This window comes from Gallinula chloropus (genome assembly GCF_964237585.1).
Source record: "Gallinula chloropus genome assembly, chromosome: 12".
NCBI classification, from domain to species: domain Eukaryota; kingdom Metazoa; phylum Chordata; class Aves; order Gruiformes; family Rallidae; genus Gallinula; species Gallinula chloropus.
In genome coordinates, this window is record NC_140097.1 from 12,336,065 (window position 1) to 12,360,744 (window position 24,680).

The 24,680-nt window shown below is 50.2% G+C and overlaps 1 protein-coding gene across 1 annotated transcript; it reads right to left on the reverse strand.

Moving 5' to 3' along the window:
* Nucleotides 1-3,786: 3,786 nt before the first annotated feature.
* On the reverse strand, nucleotides 3,787-23,189 carry RAB7A (RAB7A, member RAS oncogene family). The gene is made up of 6 exons (XM_084269657.1): nucleotides 23,095-23,189; nucleotides 7,711-7,771; nucleotides 6,532-6,658; nucleotides 5,525-5,743; nucleotides 4,881-5,009; nucleotides 3,787-4,744 (listed from the first exon to the last, which is right to left on the reverse strand). The coding sequence occupies exons 2-6, from the start codon at nucleotides 7,761-7,763 to the stop codon at nucleotides 4,649-4,651; spliced, it is 624 nt and encodes a 207-aa protein (XP_084125783.1). The 5' UTR covers nucleotides 7,764-7,771; nucleotides 23,095-23,189; the 3' UTR covers nucleotides 3,787-4,648.
* Between the last annotated feature and the right edge of the window lie 1,491 nt (nucleotides 23,190-24,680).

Genomic DNA, 24,680 nt, shown 5'->3' on the forward strand with positions numbered 1-24,680 from the left:
CAACATATTATTTCATGTATTTGTATATTTTACTATATATTTTTCTATTATATATAATATACTAATTGTATTATATATAATACCTTCTATATACTATGTATATTAAAAATAGATATGGTATATAAGAGAGTGTGTGCATATATATGTAAAATAGCTGGGGTGCATATACATTTATGTGTCTTTATCCATCTTTATATTTTATATATATATATACACACACATATATATTCTCTGCATGTGTGTGTATATGGAAAGAGCACAAGGGAGCTGGTTGTGCCCTCAACTCACACACAAACATCCCCATATCTACCTCTACATCCAGTTTATTTAGAGATTTATTTATGTGTCTTCTATTTTCTTAGATTTTTCTGCCCTGCTTGCCTCCCTCCCCCTCTTTTTTCTCAAAGAAATATAAAAATAAACTACATACATCTGCATGTATGAGCCATTTGTATATTAAAAAAAACACATGGAGAAATAATATATAAATATGTAAAGATGTATAAATTATATGTGTGTGTAGATATGCACATTTTTATAGATATATATCTATATAAAGCACACATAAGTGTATAAATTTAAACCAATACAATGGGGGGGGTATCTCTGTGTGTAGAGATAGAGAGCCACTCATGCACACAAAGAAATGCAAGAATATAAGTAGAAAACAATTTTAGAGGTGATTGAGTGTGGCTGAGCACCCGTGTGTCTCCATAGCTGGGGTGACAGGTAACACCCAGCTGTACACAGCTGTCTCTGTGGCTATTTGCAGTCCTATTTAAATGTTTTTATATAAATATATAAATAGAGTGTATATGAAGGCATCTGTGTCTGTGTGTGAGAGGTTTTTTTCCTCTTTCTCTGAGCACAAACACGTGTGTGAAGCAACCAGCATGGGGGGTGTAGCAGGTAGGTGGGTGCGGCTGATGGGTGTCGGGTAAATGGAAGCGAATGGCCACACTCAGTCGTGCTCCCTGCCCCGGGGTCTGGTCTGTGTAAGCGCGGTACAGCAACACACACGTGTACACAGACACAGACACACAGACAACAGAGACACAGACACACAGACACACACACAGACACACTCTCTCTCTGTGTCCACGCTGTCCTGGCCGTGGCTCTGGTGGCTCCTCGCCCTCCTGTGCCTCAGCAGATCCGTGCATGGAGACAGGGCTGCTCACACCGCGTGTGTCAGCGTCTGAGCCGCACACCCGTGTCCCACTGAAACACCTCTGTGTCCCCTGGGGTTCCTGGAGGTGTATTTGTGCTCCTATCACACATCTCCCCGTGAGCACCATGGGCCGGGGGCCAGGTCTGGGCACAGCTCAGGGCTGGGGGTGGTGGTTGGGGCTGGTGGCGGGGCAGCCGTTGGGGGCTCCAGGTGTGCAGGGCCGGGGCTGGCACCCTGCCCACCCACAGCAGCTGCGGCAGCAAGCACTGGGCTGGGCTGGGCTGGGCTGGCAGGAGGGCTCCTGCTGTGGGTTCAGGGCAGGTTGCAGCGCAGGGGATGTCCAGCCCCAAAGTCCATCCAGGTGCCACCGCCAAGGAACGCACCAAGCTCCCCCCCACAGAGATTTCCCATCCCCAGCCTGGCATCTCCATGCAGCTTTCCACGTGCCAGTGGTCAGCCCTTAATTCCTTTGCTGCTCCCCCCAGGCAGCCCCTGCAGCACAGATGCAGTTGTGTGATGCCCCAGCTTTCATATTTGCACCAGCGTCTGACAAAACACAGCTGCCTTTGCAAACGGCTCCAACGCCTGGCAGGGAGCAGCCACAGCCCCACACCTGCCTGCCCCACAACCACCTCAGTGTTTTACCCGCTGGCAGGGGCCAGGAGCACAACACGTTCCAAAACCAGGGTGCTGGTTGCAGCTATTACACTTGGTGTGCATCAGGGAACCGACTCCCTACCCCCATCCAGTCCCCTTCTTTAGGGTGCTGCCTCCTACCCAGGCAGGGCCTGGGCAAAGAGCAAAACCAGCCCCCCAGTTTCAGGGCATCAGCTGAACCCCTCAGCCTCTTCCAGGGACAGGTTTCCTCTGCAGTTTGCCCAGCAGCAAGTGATCCTTGCACCCTTGTACCTGCTGCTCCCCAGGCAAAAAGGTCAGCATCAGTGAGGCCTCCTCCTTCTGGCCTAAGAGGGGGCTTGAACAGTGGTTTTAAGCACACTTGTACCCTGCAGGGACAGTCAGTCCAGCCAGCTTCCACCCCAGGCTCCTTCAGACCATCAGGATTATTGCTGGAACACCAGTCCCCACCTGTGACACCATCAGCCCCAAGTAAAACAGCCCTTGTTGTTTGTGAACCCGTCCCAGTTCTTGTACACTTGTGTGCATGTGCCTCACACTCCTGCCTGCAACAGCAGCACCCTCCCCTTGAGCACCCATAACATCCTGTGGCAAGGAGCTCCACACCTGTCCTACCCCTAGGAGCAGGTTCCCTTTGCCTTGTGTCCCTGCTGGTTTATTTGATGGGAGAGATTAAAGCATGTCTCTCAGGGGCTAACCACAGCTGCACCCCTCCAGCCTCAACTCCACTGCCCAAGCACCAGGAGGTAGATACAGAATTAAGACCATCCCCTTCCCCCCAAACATGCTCCCCCTGCCCCCAGCTCTACCTTCTCCTCCCAGGAGTGCAGAGCGATGCTTTAAATGGAGATGAGCAGAAGGTCTGAGTCTTCCAAAAAGATGCAGGCAGGAACATGGTCCCCCCAGGGCACACCACTATCCCAGAGTAGTTATTTGAGATTGATGTGGGTAACAGCAAAAGCCCAGCCAAGTGAGAGAAAAGCGTGACAGGACAAAGCCATAAAATTAGATATAGAGCACAAAGACTGTTAGAAGGCTCTGGAAATAACTGCCCTCATTTCTCTATACTTTGTTTTCCACCTTCCTGTGGGCACAGGCATAGTGAGCTCTGCCTTGCAGAGTGTCATGCCCAGCATATGGAAATTAAAGGCTTAACCTTGACTAGGCTGCACTAGGGAAAGGTCCTTCACTCACCCAGGTATCCTAGGCCAGCTCTGCTTCTCCAGCTGAAGCCCCTGCCTGGTGAGCTGGGAAGGGCTAAGTCCCCCCTTCTTACCACCCTCTCATGGAGGGGGGTAGCAGGAACTTGCACAGCACTGCCCCCCTCTCCACAAAAGCCTAGGCCAGGGCTGAAGGACCACGCTCAAACCCAGCACTGTTGTGCCACTACAGGCAGCTTCAAGAGAAGCAGAGGGGGAAGCTGCCCTCCAGCAAGCAGGGCCTCCTGCCCCTCAAGGCTCTGCACTAAGCCAGCAGCACAAACACCATGCAATGGGCAGGCAGGGGTTTGCTCAAAGGGTGACAAGACAGAGGAAAGCAAGCATGTTAGTAAAGGGAAAAAAGAGAGTCAGAAACAGGAGTAAACAAGAAGGTTTGTTCTTGTTAAGTTTATTGGCATCATGTTTGTCTCTTTACATAAGAGCTCAGCCTACGTACTAGAATGTAGACCTCTGGAAAACAGGTAGAAGGGCTCCATTTAAGCAAGCTACAAACGCAAGAACAAATACCAGGAAGAAAGGAAGAGAGGAAAGGGACTAGATTGCCAAGTTTTCCCATACCAAAAATCCAGATTAGCAGTCAGTAAGAAGAAAGGGAAGCTTCATAGTCCAGATCATTCATCGAGAAACAGCTACCACAACCCAGGTGGGAGAGGAGCTCCTTCCACAGGACAGAGCCACCGGGACACCTCAGCTCTGGCTCCTCCTCACACTCGCTCCAGGATGTTAGGAGTTAAGCAGTAGGGGAGGTGAACAAACGAGGTCATTTCATAGCTGTATTTAATTTTAAATCCAATAATCCAGTGTGCATATCAATGCTGTTATGCAGATCTGAGATTTTAGATACAAGGAAGCCAGACAGATTTTTTTTTTCCCAGATGATGAAGCCTTTCTGGCCTCAGAAGGAGAAGGCTTACACAGTTCATCTCTACTGTACAGAATACTGCCTCTATCTGGACTCTGTGTTGCTAGCACGCTGCAGTTCACAAGTGTCCTCCTCACTTTCTACACAATCTGTGTTTCAGTACTTGACCATGTAATTCAGGAATTTTACACTAATTTATACATTTTTAATTGGTTGCATATATTAACATGTACTATAAGATTTTTCCTAAAGAAGCATTACATAATACATGGATACTGTAAAAAGATCTGATTAGTTAAAAGTAACAAGCATTAACAGAGATACATACAAAACTCAACCTAGTTGGACTGAGTGCTGAGCTTGCAGTGAACTATGGGTAATCAGCCTTTCCAGTTGCAGCCTTCACAGGGGAAAACACCAGACAGTTAAAAATGTATGTAACTTGTTACACAGATAACCTGTAAACAGTTTCTCTCCGTTGGACACCTGGAATCAGATTCAGTTCCAAACATACATAAGAGTTTCCATTTTAAACTAAGAGAAAGGTCTGTTACCATGAAGTGTGATGTGGATGGTGTGGGGAGGTGAGCTCTGAAGTGCAGGACTCAGATGCTCAGGGGAGATGGGTGGATTTTGGCAGCTGGAGATGGAATTTTTTTTTTTAAATTTCATTTTAAACACAGAAGAGGGGCTGTGTGTTTGAAGGCCTAAGTGTGATATTCGTTTGTGAAGGACTGTGCTCAACCCCTCCCTGTCCCCTCAGCAGCTGCAGCTCTCCGCAGAAGCCTTCACTCGGTCATTCTTGTCTAGTTTGATGGGTTCAGGGAATTCATTGTAAAGCTCCACTTCGGTTTCCTGAGGAGAGGGAGGAGTTTGTAGTTAGTGTTGCAGCTCTACACACAGCTCCCAGCCTGCAAGGAGCTGTTCCTGACCAGGAAAGGGTGCTGCAGAGCACAAGGCTGCCCACAGCAGCCCACCAGCCCCTCCTTACCTGTTTAAGTGCATTTCGTGCAATCGTCTGGAAAGCTTGTTCCACATTAATGGCCTCCTTGGCACTGGTTTCAAAGTAGGGGATGTTGTTTTTACTGTAGCACCAGGCTTGTGCCCGTTTTGTGGTGACCTGGGAAGAGAGAGCAGCATGACCACCTTCTGCTATGCAGGAAAGGGGGGGTTATTTCCAGGGACCCCTCAAAACCAGCCAGAACTAAGACAGCACTTCTGGCCCCATCAAAACCACAGCACAGGAGACTGCTGCCCACCACCAGATAAACTGAGGTGCAGGGCAAGGAGCACCGTGCCCAAGAAAGGCAAGACCACAGGACACACAATGCTCAAGCATCCAGAGCAGAAACTTGCTCCCAGAGGGGTTTCTCAGCAATGCTGGAGGAGAAGACTCCTCTCCTTGTATCTACCCAGGGAGCTGCTGCAGCCCTTCCAGCAGTGGGCAGGAGCATGCTGCTCACTGGCCTCCCACCCCTCCAGGCAGGAGGGGCTCTTCCCCAGTGGCACAGGACAGCTGAGCCACACTCAGGCACCTCCCACTCCTGTTTCTCCCATAGCCCGCCCGCGTTCTCACAAGGTGTCCCCACTCCAGCAGTTTGCCAAGAGGAGGCTGTAACAAGCCTCAGCACTCACTTGTCTGTTTTCTAGGTCAATCTTGTTTCCCAGCACAACAAAAGGAAAGTTCTCAGGATCTCTTGGACTGGCCTGAATGAGGAATTCGTCCCTCCAGCTGTCTAGGGTTTTGAATGTGTTGGGGGCCGTGACATCAAACACCAACACGCAGCAATCTGCTCCCCTGTAGAAGGCAACTCCCAGAGACTGAAATCGTTCTTGTCCTGCTGTATCCCATATCTGGAGCAAAAGACAGGGCAGATAAGCCAGCTCTACTCTGACACAGTCCACACTTAGGTATTTCAAAACTCCTCAGCAGGCACCTGCAGCCCCCAGCTAGCCACACAGCAGCACCTTCAGGCTGGGGAATTTCTGTAGGCATGAAGCATCAAGAGCCAGAACCCCCCTTCTAAAGATAGTTAACCCCTTCTGTGTCCTGCCTCAGCAAGGGACATGTCCTTGTTCTGGGCAAGCAGGACTTAGGGCAGCAGGTGACCTGCTTGTAAATCTTGGGTGCATTTAGGCACCAGCACAGTCCAAACACTCCTCATACAGCTGCAACAGGGCTTTTGCTGCCTTGCAGTCAGTCTCACCACAGAGAGATGAAAGCTTCAGATACTACAGACATTAGCAGACTAGCAGGTTAGCTCTGTGCCCACAGCACCACGAGCAGCTGACCTGACTAACTGGTCCCTCTTCCCCCAGCCCTTTCCAGTTTCTCAACACTAGAAGTGCATCTTTCTAACAAGATCCATAGTTTACTGACAGTACTAAGTGCCATTCATTTTTAAACCAGTCCTGGCAAAGCTGCTCTGAGCCAAGCCCTTTGCCTTCCCTTGCTCAGCCCATGTGCAGGTATCTAGAGAAGCCCAGCAGCACCCAGGGCCAAGAGCAGCTCAGCACAAAGATTCACACCCAGTACACTGGCTGCTACGCTGCCCTGGGCTGTACTGGAGCAGGTGCTGCCACACAAGCACAGCCTAGGCAGCCAGGCACCCCTTGCAGCAGGGAGCAGGGTCACTCCTTACCTGCATTGTCACTAGCCTGTCATCCACCATGACCTCTTTTGTCAGGAAGTCTGCGCCTATCGTAGCCTTGTACTGGTTGCTGAATTTCTTGTTCACATACTGGTTCATGAGCGATGTCTTTCCCACCCTGTGCACAGAGACAGAACAGACTCAGACTGTTTCTACATCAGCACTTAAGCCAACCACCCTGAAGAGACCATCCCATGCCCTTGGCCTTCCACCACAGCCTCCTGGCCCTTCAGCCAGGGAACGTGTACCCACCTCTGCAAGAAGGGGCTCTTACAGCAACAGATGCTGAAGCAACATGCTGAGTAAGAGCATTTGCTACCTAAGGATGCAGGGGATTACAACCTTGAGAAACCCTATTTCCCCATCAGTAATCTGATCCTTGGTAAGGAATACATATCACATTATGATCATGAGGGCAAATTTGGAACTGCCTGAGAAACCCACCAGAAAGTCATCTTCAGCCCCTGCAGAAGGAGGAGGGATAGTGTCAGCTGGGAACAGCTCACACACACATCTGCTAAGCACCCAGAGGTGGAAATCCTCCCCAGAGAGCCAGCTTAGAGGCTCACATGCTCCCTCTGTGACTGAGAAACACTCCCTGATCAACAGCTTGCTGGGCACAGCGGTATAAATAAGCCTTATGTCATGAGAGTCAGGTTACAGCCTGCAGAGCAAATAACCCAGAGCTGCAGAGCAGACTCTGCCAAACAGCAGGGAGCAAAGCCCTGCACTCCAAGGGGCAGGCTCTACCCAGGTCAGACAGGAGCTAAGCAGATGGCTCAGTATGAACTGTGTCTGACAGAAGCAGAGTTTTAAGTCACCCAAGCTTGCTTACTAGCAGCTTTGTGTTGGTTTGGGTCTTATTTCAGTGAAATACTCATGTCAACACCACACATCCTCCTTGCAGAAAGGCTATCCAGTTCTGTCACTGGAGTGGTCTGCCCACCATCTCTCCCCTGTTTAATGTGGTGTCAGCTCATTAACCTGCAGAGGCATTTAGGACAGCGGGTGGTGAAGAATTCTTAAAGCTCTAAGGCAACACAGCTCCTGGGACTGTAACATCTCCCCTTCCAGCACTGCTGGTTTCTTACAGTGTATCCACCCTCCCACTAGCCAAGAGCACCGATCCAGCCAGATGCAGGTGAGCAGTTTAAAGGCTCCTCCACTTACCCAGAGTCTCCAAGGATGATGACTTTCAGTAACACTTTCTTCCTAGAAGTCATCTTTTACACTAGAAAGGAAGAGGAACAATCCCATCAGACACCATTAGCACAACATTCCTCTAGGCAGAAAGCATCAAGTCTGGAATCCAAGAAGCCCAGCAAGGTACCAGCAACCAGAGGGCTCCTGAAACCAGACTCCAACTCAAGGCTACACTTGAGCACTAGCCAAGTGCTTACCATGTCAAACCAGCAGCAGCAACTTAGCACCAACAGGTAGGTGAGACAAACACTTGTCCTTTCCAGGCTTGTTTTGTGGGTACTCTAGCCAAGGCCATCTCCCTTAGCCTCCCTGGAGGCAGTGCAGTAAAGCAGATCAACTCCCAACACAGGATAATTCCTATACATGCTACCAAGTGAGATGTGGAGAGATGTGTCTAACACCACACTGATACTCTCCAGTACAGTCTCAGTACTCCAGCTTTTTTATGCTGTTCAATAGTTTCCTGGCAGAAGAAATGTTTCTTCCAGCCTTCAGGTTCAGCCTGGAGAAGCTTCAGCTTTCTCCAGCAGCTGTATTGTGGAAGGGTCCCGTCCCAAGGTTACTGTGGTTAAACTGGTCACAAAACAACCACAGAGGCCAGCTGAAAGCTGAATGCTAATGCAAACTGCTACCAGACTTTGCTGAGAGCCTATGAAGCTAACTACTGCCACCTCACCTTCAGTGGAAGGACAAGGAAGGCTACAGCAACAAGCCTCTCAACATACAGTCTACAGCTCTGTTCAACAATGAGCTACTTGTTCAGCTGCACCCTGCCATGACTCTGGATCCACTTTACAAGCAGATGGCTCTAAACTGGCCACTAATGGTCCATCCAATTAGCAAGAGGGAGAGTTGAGCTTACTTGGCTCCCAGGTCTCCTTCAGATTAGTGAAGGAGCTGGAAGTACATCAGCTGCAGCAGGCCTGAATAGGCTTCTGGATGTGCTTCAGCACAGTGAGAGCAATACAAAGTCTTGTAGGCCCTTCCTACCCTGAAGCCCTTCTACCCACCTCTGTGGGGAAGGGATCATAGAATGGCATGGGTTGGAAGGGACCCCAAGGATCATAGAGCTCCAACCCCCCTGCCACATTACATGCTCAGACTTGAGCAGATCAGACCCTGGCTCGGCACTGACCTGGTCCACAACACAAGGACTTCTTGGATTTCCCTGCAGAGCTCTGGAGGTTTCATACAGCAAGGGGAGAGGGAAGATGGTTACAGCTGTGCTAACTGAATTCAGAAGACCCTTACACCAGCCTTCACATATTAAGTTTTTTATGGATTCAGATACCCTAAATTTCCCATCCTGCTATACCACACTTATTGCACCACACAACTCCTCCTCTTCAGGATCTATTCCTTTCACAGCTAAGGAGGCCCTCACTTCCACACCATGGATACTTTGGGGCAGCTCAGGCCTATGCATGTCCTGGAATAGGGAACAGCTTAAGCTGCTGGAGAACTGCAACCTGTTTCATCCCACTGCAACAGGAGGTAATGTGCTCCAAGACACAGGAGCCTTGCAATTGGGTTCTGCATCTACTAGAAAAAGGTCTCTCTCTCCAGCTTTGCATGTTAAAAGACACACAACTTGGCCATCAGCAAGTGCTGCACAAGCTGGAGCAGCCCTCCTGCGGCCACCATGGGTAGTGGTGCACCTTGTGGGACCACATCCTCATGCATCCAGCAACACATCTAGGTGGGAAACACTGTTGAGAAGGTAACAGCCAGAGGCTACTGAGTGACAAGCAGTGACAGCTCATGCTGTCTGCCCTTAGATGGGTGCTAACTGAAGCCAGAGAGCCTGCACAGGACAGTTTCTCCAAGTGTAAACACCTCTCCTTTCCAAGGCTGCCTGTGCATTGCTCAATGATCCCACTGGCAGCCCAGCCACACTGGCTCAGATAGAGCCAGCTGAAAGCTGTCAACAACCCCAATGCTTTAGTCCTGCTTCTGCTCTTGCCAAGATCCACACTCTGAAGCCTGACGTCTCTAGAGCCATGGGGAGGGCAGCCCATGTAAGCTCCTTCAAGCAGACTGCACCTCCTGTGTTTGCAAAGCACGGAGCACAAGTGACACTTGTGTTAGCCGAGCCAGAGACTTCTGCAGTACAAGCAACCCAGATGGAGCAAGAAGCAAGGGAGCAGAGCTTTAAAAACAGCTTGAAGACAGCTGTGTACACTGAACTGTCATGGAGAACATCTGTATGGGTTCAGGTCCAGTGTAAGAGTCACCCATTTTCCTCAGGACAGAGGAAAAACAACTCACCCTGAACTGACTGTGCCAGAACCCAGCATGTACTGCCTCTATTTTCCACTGAGTGTTTTCAGTGTGGCTGGCCAGGGGCTGCTGCAGCTCACCATTTCCTGGTATTCAAAGCAGCTTTGGACAAGCTGGCATTAGTTCTCATGCCCAGGCAGGGATTCAGAGCCCTGCATTACAACACTGGAGTCACACTGGATGCTTAGTACCCAAGTTCCACACAGCCCTAAGTCCCACTATGAAGGGAAGGGAAATTGCTCTGTCAGGTCTGATTACCTTGGAAGGATCTCAGGTGAGCAGCCATGGGAAGGAAGCCTGAGTCAGACCTGACACTGCCTTCTTGTCATAGCTGACAGGCTACCCCAGCAGCCTGAAGGGCTATTACTGCCTCATGAGCACCTATCAGGTGAGACACTCAGCTTCTATCCCAGGTGATGCAACGGACATGAGCCATAGCACAGAAGGCGCTGCCTCAGCTGGGTGTTTGATTTGGGCCATGGGACTGAGGAACTCCAGTTCTGCCAGGGGCCAGCAGTGGACACTGCCCAGAGTTTCCCAGCCTTGTGCTACTACACTTAATCTATGCTGCTTTGAAGCCCAGTCAGTTGATGGGCCAAACACCCTTATTAATCTTCTATTACAGGTATAATCAGACCAACACTTCAGAGCTATTCCTTGCCCAGTACAAGAGACCTTGCCTTTGGAAAGGAGACCACACCTCCAGGTCTTGAGGAAGTACCAGTGTATGATCTCCTGGAGCCTTCCTACAGAAGGAACCCCCTTCCAAGGTTAAGTAGCATCATGTTGCTCTCTACAGCACCACCTTTGCTGCCTCCCTTATCATGAGCATGTTCTGTGAGGCTGAACAGGTCACCATGGGCAGCTCCAGCTGCCACTATTTGTGCTAAACAGAGGTCTGACCAGTCCGAGCAAGATCTTCAGTGTGGATGGATTGAAGACATCCCCTTTATCTTAACTGGGGTTTCTTAGGAAGCAGCCCAGTGGGTCAAAATCCTCCAAGGACAGGATACCATGCCTCCTCCAATGTTTGCTTCCAGCCATGGTGGTTTGGGTAAGCTGAGGTACTGGAAGTGAAAGACACTAGTGGTCTCTGAAGGTCCTGTAAGTGAAGCCTTAGTACAGACTCCTTAACTCCACACAAAGGATTTTAGTGACTTCACTTCATACTGAGCCCACAGCAAATACAGAGGATGCTTCCACACATGGCAGTCCAAGTAAGCTCAGAGATACCTCAGTTGATCCTCACTACAGCATGCCATTTGCTGTGTCAGCAGAACAAGGTGCAACCAATCCAGGGCCACATTCAGTACTTAAACTTGCTTGCCCAAAGTCAGAGGCAGTTTATGATTATTCCCTTGTTAACACAAGCTGTTTCTCACATTACATGGTACTGAGAAGGTTCATTACTGCCTTATGACCCACAAACAGAGCCTACATAGATGCTGTAAGCTACACAGATCTCATCTGTGGTGAGCCTTACTAGTACAAAATCAACTAAGGGAGACCAGGAAGAATACAGCTTTAGCTCACAGATGAAGTCAATTTGGATACCTGAAGGAGCAGTTAGTTCACATGAGCTTCTCCAGTCACACCTGCAAGAAACATTAAACTCCTGAGCTAGGCTGAGATGCAGGCTGTGCAGGGCTTCCCCGTGCTCCTGCAAACAGCAGCCTCAGCTTGGGTTGAGATCACGACTGTGACAGTGCCGAATCAGTGGCATCTAAGTCAAGCACTATTTTGCACTATATATGCAGCTTGTCTTGCTTTATGGTATTTGGTATAATTACTCTAGACCAGCATCCTGTAAGAGTCACACAAGCCCTTAAGATGGCAGCATGTGAGCTCCCACAGGGCTCACAGCCAGTCCCAGGAGCATTTCTGAACAAATTCTTCTCTCCAGAGATACCAGGAAGAAAAACCTGTTTGTTAAGATTTGATTCAAGACATCAGTTCTGGTTTACACTGTGTGAAGTCTCTTGAAGTGAGGTCACCTGCATGACTGCTCAGAACACTGTCTACCAGCACTCCCAGCTTAGCCCTGCTCAGGAGCCATCAGAAGCTTCCCATCAATCAGGAGACCAGTCAGCATCATTCTTCCTCCTGGCTTAACTGCTGCCAAAGGAATGACACAGCTGCCTCCAGTTCAGGAGAGGAGTCCTTCATTCAATTTTTAATGTCTATCCCTCTAATCAAGCAATCCATTAACAGTATGTTGACCCTCACAAGATTAAGCCTGATATAGCACACTCTCTGCCTTGTTACCTTTGTAAGGCAGGCCTGCTGGAGCAGCAAGGGAGAACCCCTAACATCTGACCTGCAAGTGTTAACTGGCTTAGCTGACCTGAAAGGAAGAGTCAAATCCTGTCCTATGAAGCTCCATAGGGCTACAGCTCCTCTGATGCAAGAGCAAATAAAGACTAGAGCAAATAAAGACTATACCAAATCTAATTAGGCTTCCCTTGTTGTTTCAGAGTACAACTGTCCTTTCGCTTGCTATATTAAGACAGCTGCTTTAACTCAAAGCAAAATGGATGGTTAAGGATTCCTTAGAGATGTTCACATGTGTCGAGTCACAACGCAGGCATTTAATATTAATTAGGTTGGTACAAGCTAAGAACAGTAAGAGCTTGCATCAGTGACCCACCAGGTCTCAGATTAGCTACCCTTACAGAACTAGGCCTTGCAATAGGAGCACCCTGTTAAGTTCCTCATGGACAGTTTTATTGTTGAGGGTTCCTAGCCTTGGAGAGGGAAATACCACCTTTGTGGGGGACAGCAGCTCCCCGAATATTAGCATACCCATACCTGCTGACAGACTGCTGGAGCAGTGCTTACTGTGGCAGCTTTGATATTAAACAGTGCAAGTCACAACCCTAACACAGAACCAAAGCATGTTTATGCAGAGGCTAGAGGAACTGGGACATCTGACCAGGAGTTCCCTGCTCCTCTGTCTACCAGCTTGCCATCCACACCTTCCACTATAGACCAGCAGAACACTGAAACAAGGCTGCTGAACTGCACCTCTCACCTTGCACCCTCTGCCAGGGGTATTTAGCAATATGCCAAAGTGGTGCAAAGCAGTAGGCCAGCAAGCATCAAGAAGAGCTAAACTCACTGTGGCACTTACAAATACCTAATTCAGCCTGCTGGGCCAGGGGAGCAGCACAAGAACAAGGTGTTCCACAAAGCAGCCATACTTGAACCTGAAGTACCACAGGTCCCTTCTGGGTGCTGTGGCTGGTAAGCAGAGCCACATTCACTGTATATCCCAGGACCTTTAGCAAACACACCCAGCCATGAGAAGGCCAATCTGGATAGAGCAGTACTCCATCAGGGGATACCATGCACTGTGGTGGACTCACCACTGAGCAGAAGACAGCCATACCAGAACACTGGAAGGATCTTCTGTTCTGAAGCACCCCTGAGAGCGCCTCCGACCCTGCAGCGCTGCCTCTGCTCTCCCTTCTCTGGCGTGGGGGAGGCAGCAGAGCACTGGGGCTCTGCACTACACTGAACAGCTATTTTTATTTCCCCCTCCAATAGTTCTGCATTTCAAGGAAACTGGAAGAATGAATCAAGACCAGCACAGATTGAACCGGTTCCTTCCCAGAAGTAGGAAGTTCCCTAGCATGCTTGGCACCTTGGGGGGGGTTATGTCTGCTTAGACCTCCAGCCACTGAAATGAGATGCTCACCAGCTGTTTGTCCTGTCCTTACAGGACCAGTAACACCAGACTGGCACACATCACTTGCCCCATGGTCACACTGTACCCTGCCATGATTTATCAATTTTAGCTCAGGTTTTGAGTAGGCACATGAGTTTGTTCTAATTCAGCTACTCTAAAGATACAAGGCCTCATCCTGAGGAATGGCACTTTGCCTGCAACTGCTATTAGCTGACCAGGACCACAGTTCCCAGTAGCACAGCACTCAAGTGGTCCAGGCACCCTTTGTATTGAAACCCCAATCTGCAATTGCAACAGGAGCTCAAGGTGGAGCTGAACAAGTGTCACCAATAGAATTTAACAGCAGCAGCTCAGTATTGACTACCTGGTCATGCAGACACTGCATTAGCAAATATTTTGTTAGCAAAGCAACAGCCTGAGCAATTCAACACATACACCTACCTGAGACCAGCAGGTATCAACCAACCTTTAACATCTCTCACTTGCATTCTACTGAGAGTGGCACAGCCACTCACAAACAGAGCAGAAGCCCTGTCCTTTCAGCTGGGAAAGAGCTGAGAGCCAGCCAGAGAAATGATCAGCAGGGGCCGTTACTTTCATATGATCATGGCTTAAGGAGTGCCAGGCTGCCCTGAAGAAACAAATTAGAAATAAGCCACCCTTTGATTTATTTTTTTGACTGCCACAGAGCCTCCATGTTATCCTCAGAGTGCTCTAGAAGTAGATCAAGAGCCTAACAGCCTCACACTGAGGGCTGCTCCAGAAGTACATGAAGTCAAAGCAAGACTCTGCCTGCTGTTAAAACAAGGGTTGCACAAGCAGGACTGTACCCTCTTCCACCCCCATGACAGGTCTACTAGTAGACCTCTAGCAGGTCTCCACTTACCCAGCTAAATAGCTCAAGATTCCATCTAGGAAAGCCTCACATTTAGTGGGGACATGTGCTGGCTTCGTGCCTAAAAAGCAAATTAGGAACATCTTGCCATTTGGGCTGACAACTTGCAAGAACTGCTCTGTGAAAATGGGTTGCTTTTTAGGGCAACGTGCTCCTACAGTCCATAATGTCAAAAAAGGTGCTTTAGAGGTGCTTTCAGGCCTCACTGAAGCATCATAGAGAAGCAGTCAAATTAAAGCTCACACCAAAAGCAGCTGCCAAGATATTCCTGTAACAGCTTCACAGAAGGGTACACTGTGGTTGCTGCTGCATCAGTAGCATCTCAGAACTGCTTTCCACCTCCTTCTTCCCCACACGTTTATGTTGCTGTTCTACCCAACATATTCCCTCCTGCTGGTACCTAGCCAAGAGCTCAGGCACAGCTCATCATTCCCTCCTTGGGAGGAACAGGGAGGCTGCCTGCTCCTTACTGCAGTTTCACCAAGAGCAGGCTCCTGTCCAGTTGGTGCCTTTCCCAGCCAGCCCCGTGAGGCAGGAATCACCTCTGTTCAGGTGCCTGGGAGCCTCAGCTACAAATTAATTTTTGATACCTCATGTAAAACATCATATTGCAGGTTGTCAGGTGTAGGTATGCTGTCCAGTGTCTCCCACCCCCACCTGAGCTAAAAACTCCTCCTTGATGAACAGCCTCCAGCTTGAGATGCTTGCTAGCACACTGACACAGCTCAGATTAAAATAGAATCTTAAAACACTTCACTATCCTAGAGGAATCGACTTTTTAGATTACAGTTGTCTGCAGTAAGCTTCCACCCCATTTTGAGGGTGGAGTTGCAGCCTCCAGTGCCAGAGAAGCTGCTCTAGGACTAGGTGAAGCTCAGGAACCAGCCAGCAGCAGCACAGCCACACAGCTTCAACTTCAGTTCCCTGGCTGCCTCAATACAAGTACCAAACTGGTATGACATGCTGCCAGAACCCAAGTGACCCAGTCTGTGAGCTAGCTCCCATGTGGACACAAGACCAGGCCCACATACATCTGCTGCATCCTGTGCCTGGATAACATGCTCTTGAGACAGCTCAGTGCTAAAGAGAACGATGGGACAACATGCAACTTGGGGAAACGTGTAGGAAACCCACACAGAAAGGAAAGGCTTTGGAAAGGCTGCAAGCAGAACAGGCTTTTGGTGTGATCAAAGAAGCTCCAGAGTCAGTGCTGGGGAACACACACCTTTCAGAGGCAATAAAGTACCTCAGACATGCCCTCACACCCCAGCTGGAGGCTCCAGGACACATGCCTGCTGTGGGGAAGGGCTCAGAGCTCCTTGGAAGAGGATATGCCAACAGCCAGAGTGCAGATGACACAGGGAAGGCAGAGGCATTGCCACTGGTGCCCAGTAGGAGCCATGTCTGCAGTGGAGTCACAGGACTTGCATGTGAGAAGGGGTCTGCCCTGCCTGAGGTCTCAGCTCAGCTGCTGCTGTAGGGCCAGAGCACTGGGATTTGGAGAGCAGTGCATTCCTGAGAGGCACTAATGCACATGATCAGTCAGGCTCAAAGCTTGAGTTATCAAAGCCAAGTTCTCCAGTCCAAGCCTCACTAATTCACAGCCCTGTTACACCTCCAGGCAGTTCTCAGATCAGAGTTGGTTTATGCCTACACAATGTTTAAATACTGGATGTGAACTAAACATGTATCTTGCCCTAAAGCTGCCATTATCAAACGTGACTCTACCCTGGAGGGGTCAAAGCTGGGCAAGACTACCCTCCATCCCCAGATCCAGGAAGGAGTAAAGCTTAGAAACACATCTCTATTGGTTCAGACATCCCAGCAGACACCTTCCCTTGAGGAGGTACCATGTTGATCTGACTACATGACTTGAAAGTGGGAGCAAGACACACAGAGAAACAGACCTGCTGAGGCAGATGGCAGAGTCACAGGTGTTAGGGTTGGCATGTTTAGTCAGACCACCAGTATGCTTCAGAGCCATGGGAAAGGTCTGGAGGTCATTTCTTGCTGCCTACAGGCAACACTACCTAAGCTCACACACTCAGCTAAGCATATGTTGGCTCAGGGCATTTGTCACCTGGAAAAGCCTGAGGGAGGGAAAGGAGTGCAGAAAGCATCCCTGGCAGTGTAGCCAGCTGTGCTGGACAGCCATCCTTGATGTACAGCTTTGTTCCACAGCAACCCGAGGATTACCACCACCATCTCCACAGCAGGTACTCAGGACTGCAGCTGTGCACAGGACAGGAGTGGAGGAAAGCCCTTTCAAGGCTAATGCTACACAGTAACAAAGCCAGGATTCCCAGACAGAAAAGCAGGGCTGCTGAAGTCTTCAGGCTGTAGGAAGGCTATACTCTGAAGCTTCACTGGAAGCTGAAGGCTTCTTGGTCCACCTGTTTCTAACCATTCTATGATTCCTCCAACAGCTGAAGAGCCCTTATACTACACAGTGTCTTCCTCCCAGGAATGGGCAGACACATACAGAGCCCAAACTGTGTATGTTGGCTGCCAGAGTCTGAAGATCTTTGGCTACTCTTCTTGAGGAGGCTCAAGTTAGGCTGCCCAAGAATCAGCACTGCTGTGCTCTTACCACCCAGAAGGAAGCAGTTCCCCTGTAAATCCTACAGGATCTCAGGTAGTTCCCAGTTGATTTCCCCCAAGGATCAAGCTGTTAAAAGAACAGGCATGCTTGCTTTAACACCCCTCCCCCTTTATCAGAGCAAGCTCAACTTCCCCTATTCTGCCCTGGGGGAGACAATCTCAGGATGTGGGAGGAGAGTTGAGCACACTGCTGGCTGCTGGGAGACACTAGGCAGCAAGCCATGTGTCTTGACTAAGGGCCTTGCCTACGCAAAGCATTTCAGTTACACCAGTACAGTTTCCATGTTGCCATGCCTCTCTACCAGAACGGTCTCCTTGGTGGAGAGCTGCCAAGCCAAGCAAGACAGATCTGACACTACTAACTGGAAGATGGCTACAGAGCCCACACAGCCCAGGGGATCCACACAGCCAGCAGAGCCGTTCCAGTGACCTCTACATTGACACAGGCAGCCTAGCAAGGTCCTCACATCAGGCCATCCCAAACAGGATTACACCAGCACTTTCTATCAATCAAGTACAGTGCCAGGGCAGCTGGGTTTTAATCTTCATGTCCCAAAGACCAGCCAGTTCAAAATATTATGAGTCAGCCAGGCCACAAAAAAACCAGCAAAGTTATTAGATCTTTGCCACACCTGACAGTATTTTTCAAGCACTCAGATGAATTTCTAGTTTTGCCTGCAGCTTCCTAAGTTTCCACACATTCCCATCATGTTTTCAATTTTAGACTCACAAATACAAGGTGTTTGATAACCTTTGCAATGGTAAGCGAAGCACAGATCTTAGACCTTGTCAGTGGTAAACAAGCCTGGCTTATCTACTCCTGGCTGTTACCTTCCACCAGTTCCTAGAGGCTGGGCAAAAAACAAGTGGCTGAAGGGAGACTTTGACCAAGGTTCACAGCCCGCAGGAGGCCCGCCAGGCCCTGTAGCTTACACCTGCTGTTTGAATCAGAGCGAACACTGTCTTTATGTCAGTACCAGGAGCTTAGTAGAGGAGAGGACAAATACTGATCCTACCACCAGACAAACAGATGGAGAAATACCAGACTAAGACCAACAGCAAAGCCCCTACTCCCATGCATCTATCCCAGGAAATCCCGTTCTCAGCAATGAGTCTCCTAGAGAGGAGGCTTCCTCTCTTCTTTGTTCTTGCAATCTAAGAACTAAACCTTGATCTGTGAGCAGAACTCCTGATACTACACACAATACCTCTTGCTATGCTAATGCAGTCTGCAGAGCAGGAAGGACAAGTATTTCCATACCAGTCCCAGGATGGGAGTGTAACAGGTAGCTTGCCACGACAGCTGAGTCAGTGCCTAACAAGGAATTCCTACGGTGGAAACTCGGACTCATCCTTCAGACCCTCACACAGATCCTGCATCAATACTTCACCAGCTCAGTCACTCTCTTGATGAAGCTCCACAAAGGATCAAAAAACCTCAGGGTGAGATTAAGAGAGCAGTGGTAATAAACTGCATCTTCTTGTTCGGGGTGGGAGGATCAGGCCTAGGCATGCCCCAGTTAAACCATCTCGCTGCTCAGGCTGCGGGCACCGTTACCACGGTGCCAGCCTGGACTTGGGGTATCATTATCCATGTCTGGAAGCTGAGAAGATACAGCTACACAGCCAAGTGACTCATCCCACTTGAGGGAGACAAGCACCAAGCAGGTTCCTGTTCAAGAGGATGCTGCTTCCCAGCTGGGGAGGGATCAACGGTTCATCACAGACTCTTCAGATAAACTGGTAGCTCCAGCCACCAAGGTGCATGTACTCCAGCCAGGTAGCCTCTGAAGGTAGCTCCAGCTGCCTGCCTTCAATTTCACCTACCACTTCACTAGCCTGGTTTGTCTGCCCAGTGCCCAGGGTTACAGTATGCAGTGACAGAGGACAGGCCCCAGAAAAATACTGTTTTCTTAATTGACAGTATAATCATTTACTCAATTTATTTGGCAATTCCTGCTTGAAACTCATGCAGGTACAGTTAGATACAATTAGTCACCTTAAGTTGGCATTTAAATAGTTATGGAGAAGCAAGAGCAAAGTCAGTCACTACATCAGATGCCTTCAATATTATACAATTAAGACTCTCTGCCACAGGTTCACACTTCAGTCCCATCCCAAAGGCAGCGCACCCCTCCTGAAGTTTCCCTGCTCTGTGAGAGCAGCCATGACCTCAAGAGGTTCCCTAGCAAGAGAAGCCAAGGATATTTAAGATCAGCTGTAAATCACCACACTCCAGTGGCCTTGACAAGCTCGCTTCCCTCCCCATCACTGACCGTGAGTTCACAGCAGCAGTGTTGACACAGCTTCCCCCACGGACCGAGCGCTCGTTGCCGGCACCCGAGAGGAGGAGCAGCCTCACAGGAACAGCACTAACAGCAACAATGACATCACCACAGCAGCTCTCCAGCCAGCAGAAAATGCAGCAGCACACGGGGGTTCCAGTGCTGCATCACCCCAAACGGATCACAGAAGCAACAAGCGTGCTGGAAGTCACAGAGCAGCCACGTGACAGAGGGGTACTCCTTCACCGCCTGCTGTTTCTGAGCGGCACATGTGGAGTCACTGACCTTGGGCACTCATTTGGAAGTTTTATTCAAGGTGCATTTAAAGGGAAGTATGATCTCTGATGCAAACTGCAGAGCTGAAAATGGTATGTTAGCTATTGTCACTAGTTATCCATACCTAATCCAGTCTTGAGGCGTGCAGCCCACGTTTGGATTATGACCCTTTTATCCTCACAGTCTGTCACAACTTAAGCCAGACTGAAGGCAGTCTGCTACACAGCAGCTACAAGAGCTCACTTCAGGCAGCTGCAGGGGGAATATAGCTGAACTCCAACTCATCAGGCAATTAAACTGCCATTATCAAAACAATGCTGTGAAAGGATGAGGCACTTGAGCATCTGAAGGATGCAGGCAGGATTGCTGTCAGACCAACACGCAAGTGTGCTAGTACCCAGCCAAGCTGAGCATTTCGGTAAGCTCTTATCTCCACTCCCTTTCACCACAGCAACAAGCTTTAAATTACACTTCAGTTCTGCAAGGGAATTTCCAGTCTCTCAGGCCCAAGTAACAAGGGCCTCAGAGCAGTTCAGGTCACAGCCAAGAAGCACAGGAGACATGAGGGAACAGAGGCAGCACACAAGGTGAGAGTACTGTACTTGTGTATCAAATGCACTTCAGTTACTGGAGAAACTGGTATATTATAACAGCAGGGGCAGCTATCAGTAAGTATCAGTGAGCCCACACATCCACCAGTTTTAGAGAATGCAAACATTCAAGTGCCTTATTCCTCAGCCTTTATTCCCAAGGCAGGGCTTGCCAGACTCCCATCTCAATGCAGCATTTAAAATCGCACCCTAATCAAGCACAAACAATTTTGTTTACAGCCAAATGTTAAGTTCTGCATAAACTAGTCTCATTTTCACAGAGAAGTCAGACCAAAATCCCATACATGTTAGAGACAAAGCTATTTATAGTTTTGCACAGATGGTTTGATTGTAGTAATCATCATGTTTCCTCAAGGACAAGCCTTTCCAGAGATTCGCTCTGGCAGGTAATTCACATGACCTCCCAACACAGGAGTCTTAAAACAGGAGCTTGAAGAAGGTGCTACAGAAATTGACTCTGGTAGCTCTTTTGCCTCCAAGCATTCATTTTGGGTAGTGAACCAAGCAAACTGGTATCATCCCTAGGTGATTTCAGAGGAGAGCCTACAGCAGAACTTGTAGATTTTCCACTTTCAGTTAAGGATTTGTCAGAGTTGCCTGTGCTGCTCAGCAGAGTTTGATTCTCTGGTAGGAGGGTAAAGATGCCTGTAGCATAGTCTCTGCAATACAGTTACTTAAATTCTTCACTGCACCTTTGCCTTTTAAGGTACAGCTCTTTGTGTGCTATGTTGAACTATTGGTAGGGTACCTGAGGACACAGATCACTCCATGACACCACAGGGAAGAGGAAATTTTGAGGTAGCTACTGCCTTGTACCTTATACTTCTCACTGCAGGTTACAAGAGCAAGAAACCACTATTGGATTTCAAAGTTTTCCTTACTGAGGGGTCAGATTAACCCCATTTTACAGCTTTTCTACACCAGGAGTATTAACATAACAGCATGCACACACACAAAAGAACAGGGGCAGCACTTGAAAGTAACAGTATTAGAGCTGCTTTGGATTCTGAGGACTCAGGCCAGGCATGGTGGGCCTACTCATTAGTACATGGAGGGCAAGTCATGTGTTCAGTCAGCTGTTGGGAGTCACAAGGGGGAGGGGGGAGAAAAAAAATAAAAAGGAGACAAGTATACTTGTTCTTCCTGAATAAGTACAGCAACGAAGCCCTGATTATTTAACAAGGAATATTCAAATGACTCCACCCACTTTAACCTCAAATACAGCTACTGAGAGAACAAGGTACATCAGCTCTGGGAGCCTGGCTCTGCTGGAAGCACAGCAAGGCTGCAGCTTCAATCCTGTACTACAGTGCCATCCCAGCCCGTGAAGGTGGTATAGCCACAAGCAGGCCTTTAAGTTGTAGCCAGCCAAATGCTGTGGTGGCACAGCTGGTTATGTACCATTCCTCCAAACAGAGAGCTCTCCACTGCTCCCAGCCCCAATTCCCGTGCTGAAACACAGAGTGTTAGGCACAGCCCTGAGCTGGCTGGCCAGCCTGAGTACTGGAAGCTTTAAGGCTCTGTATTGGCAACTGTCAAGCTAAGACCAGTTTGCTTACAGTTAGGAGGACTGTGTGCTCAGTTTACATATCAAAAACCTCAGACACACATACCTCAACAACTCTGCTTATCAGAAAGTATTTTTAGTTAGATAATAACTGAGAATTCCAGTTTTGACTCAAAGGGTTTGAGTTACCGTGTGAGTTACTCATTTGGATGCTGAGCTTACCTATCACAGTTCAGATGTAGGCAGCCTTTTTACAGCTGTTTTACTACTAAAACAATCCCTCTATTTCCAGGGACAACAACATAGCTGTCTTGAGTACAACAATTAGGTATTTCCATATTTATTAGTCTATATATACCTGGAGACTAATAACATATCTATCATTTAATTTACCTTATTATACACTCCCAGCCAAAAGCACTTCTAACATCCACTCTAATGCTTCCTAGAACTGACTCAGGCTTTACACATGCTGAGAGGTACTTTCGCAATAACTGCCAGGCTCCTCAGCTGTCTGCTTGCCACATTAATTGTTCCCAGAGCAGCGTGCTCATGCTTAAAAGCCATCTCCACCGACCACCCAGAGCAGCGCTTCAGCACTCCCAGCCAGCGCTTCCCCAAAGCCCAGCGCTCAGGCCACCTTCGGCCACCAGCTGCCCTAAGGCCTCCTCAAGCTCCGAGAGGAAGCTGCAGCAGCACCACATGTCACAGACAATACGCTCCCCTCCCCGGGAGGTACCGCTTCGGGCCTCTTTAAGCCTCTCAGGAGCAGAGGCTGCCACAAAGGCCCTGAGAAACGCGCATCTCGGGAAGGCCCGCGGGTCTCGGCGGCGAAGCCCGTTCCCGAGGAGACCCCCGCGGGCCTGTCCTATTGTTCCAGGGGAAGCGACGGGCCGGGCCGGGCCCGGGGAGGCTCAGCACCCGGCGGCGCCGGCTTCCCGACCCCGCCACGGCGGCAGGCGAACGCTGTCCCTCCCCGGCGGGCCGAGCCCCGGTGGCGAAGCCGCCCGTGGAGCGCGAAAGCGGCACCTCCCCTGCGGAGCGAAGGCCCCAGCGCCCCCCCCGCCACCCCGCACCCGGCCGCGGGGAGGGGCCCCGAGCGGCGCCCCCCGCCTGACGACTCCTTAGGCCAGGGCGGAGGCGCCACCCCAGGCCCCGGCGGTGGAGGATCCCCCCCCCGCAGCGACCCAGCCCCAGCGAGGCCTCACCTGGTGCGTCTGCCGCGGCGGCCGCCCGAGACTCGCTGCCACCCCCCGCTCGCCTCGGTCGGCTTTAATGGGCCCAACCGCCTCCCCGCTTTCACTTCCGCCTCCCCCCGACAACTTCCGGTCACGGGGCCCGCCCGCTGGCCCTGACGTCAGAACGCCGCCCGGCAGCCGGCGGAGGGAGGAGACGGGGGGGCGGGAGCGCGCGTCATGTGACCGAGGGCCTCCGGCCGCCATCTTGGGGCGGCGAGCAGGCGACGAGGCAGCGCCCCGCCCCAGGCGTGGGACTCAGCGGCCCCCAGCTGGCGCCGGGGGTGCAGAGGCGGCTTGCTGGGCCCCTCGAACTGTTACACGCACGGGGGTGTGGGAGGGAAGGAGCCCGCCTGCTCCGCGCCCCCGCCCCAGTCGCGCCGGAGCTGCTGTCTGCCCGCAGCTGCGGTCCTTGGGCAGCGGCTCGAGGAGAGGCAGCGGCAGCCGGAGGTGTCTTCCTGCTCCGTGCTTCCACAAATAGAGGCCAGGGACACCAGGGCACAGATCTGTTCTTAGAGATCTTTCCATTTGCAGCTGTGATCTGGGGTGAGGTAGCACCCAGAGTGTTTGTCAGGGGAAGAAAAGATAGGACAGGCAGACCTGGGCTGGTGGATCAGGCAGTGACCAGTCCCAAGACCAACACCGCAGGCAAGAACAGGAGTACGTAGGATTCCCAGCACCCTCAGCCATGGGACAACCACCTCCCTGGTGGCACCAGAGAAATCCATGTTTTCTGCTGTGCATCTTGGCAGGACGTTCCTTTTATTAGTCAGCAGTTCCTTGAATGCTGTCTTCTGTCCATCGGGTCACATGTTCACTGTGGGTTTAGTTCGCCGGCGAACTCCGGAAAGCAACCAAGGAGAGGAAAAAAGGATTTCTAGAGCTAATTAAAGAGATAAAAGGCCCAACACTACTTATAGCTACATTAAAAAGAGAATCACTTCTGAGCCGCGCGCAGCAGACTGCTTCCAGCTCTGTGAGAGACAGGGACTGATGTGCAGAGACTGCAGAACGGGCTGTGGGGAGACCTTTGCTCTTCCTTTCATCCCCAGACAAACCTGCCACATCCAATTAGGCAAATGGCCTGCCTCTCCTGGAGGGTGACAGTTCCCCTGTGTGTCACCTGGAAACAGAAGGCTTACCTGGGAAAGGTGCTGCAAGGTTTGGTTCATTAACGCTCACAAAGTGGTTTGAGATCAGTGGTGTAAAGGCAGCACAGCCAGCGTGCTGTTAATGTCATTGTCACCTCTTGGGCCCGGGCTGAATCCCTTCTGAGGAATATCTGTCACAGAGCACACAGGGGGTCCTTACAGTGCTCTACTTTAGAAAAAGCCCATTTTTAGAGCCTGATTGGGTGTCTCTGCTGCCTGCAGTGGGAACCGCCTCCTCTCCAAAGAGCAGCCCAGCCCAAGCCAACTTCAGGTACTCACTTAACACGCTCTCCCTCCTGTACACCAGTGCCAGCTCTCAACTGACCCTGCCCTGAGCCACTTCAGCACTACATCTGCTGATAGCTAGCAAGGAAGGCAGCAGGGATACTTGTGTGCCAGCTTAGTGTG

Bases quoted from the DNA above. Each gene is read 5' to 3' on its own strand.
- RAB7A (XM_084269657.1), bottom strand. From the start codon at position 7,763: ATGACTTCTAGGAAGAAAGTGTTACTGAAAGTCATCATCCTTGGAGAC. The intron at 6,659-7,710 runs GTAAGTGGAGGA...CTCTGTGCACAG, and splicing joins ATCATCCTTGGAGACTCTGG to GGTGGGAAAGACATCGCTCA. The intron at 5,744-6,531 runs GTAAGGAGTGAC...CTTTTGCTCCAG, and splicing joins ACAGGCTAGTGACAATGCAG to ATATGGGATACAGCAGGACA.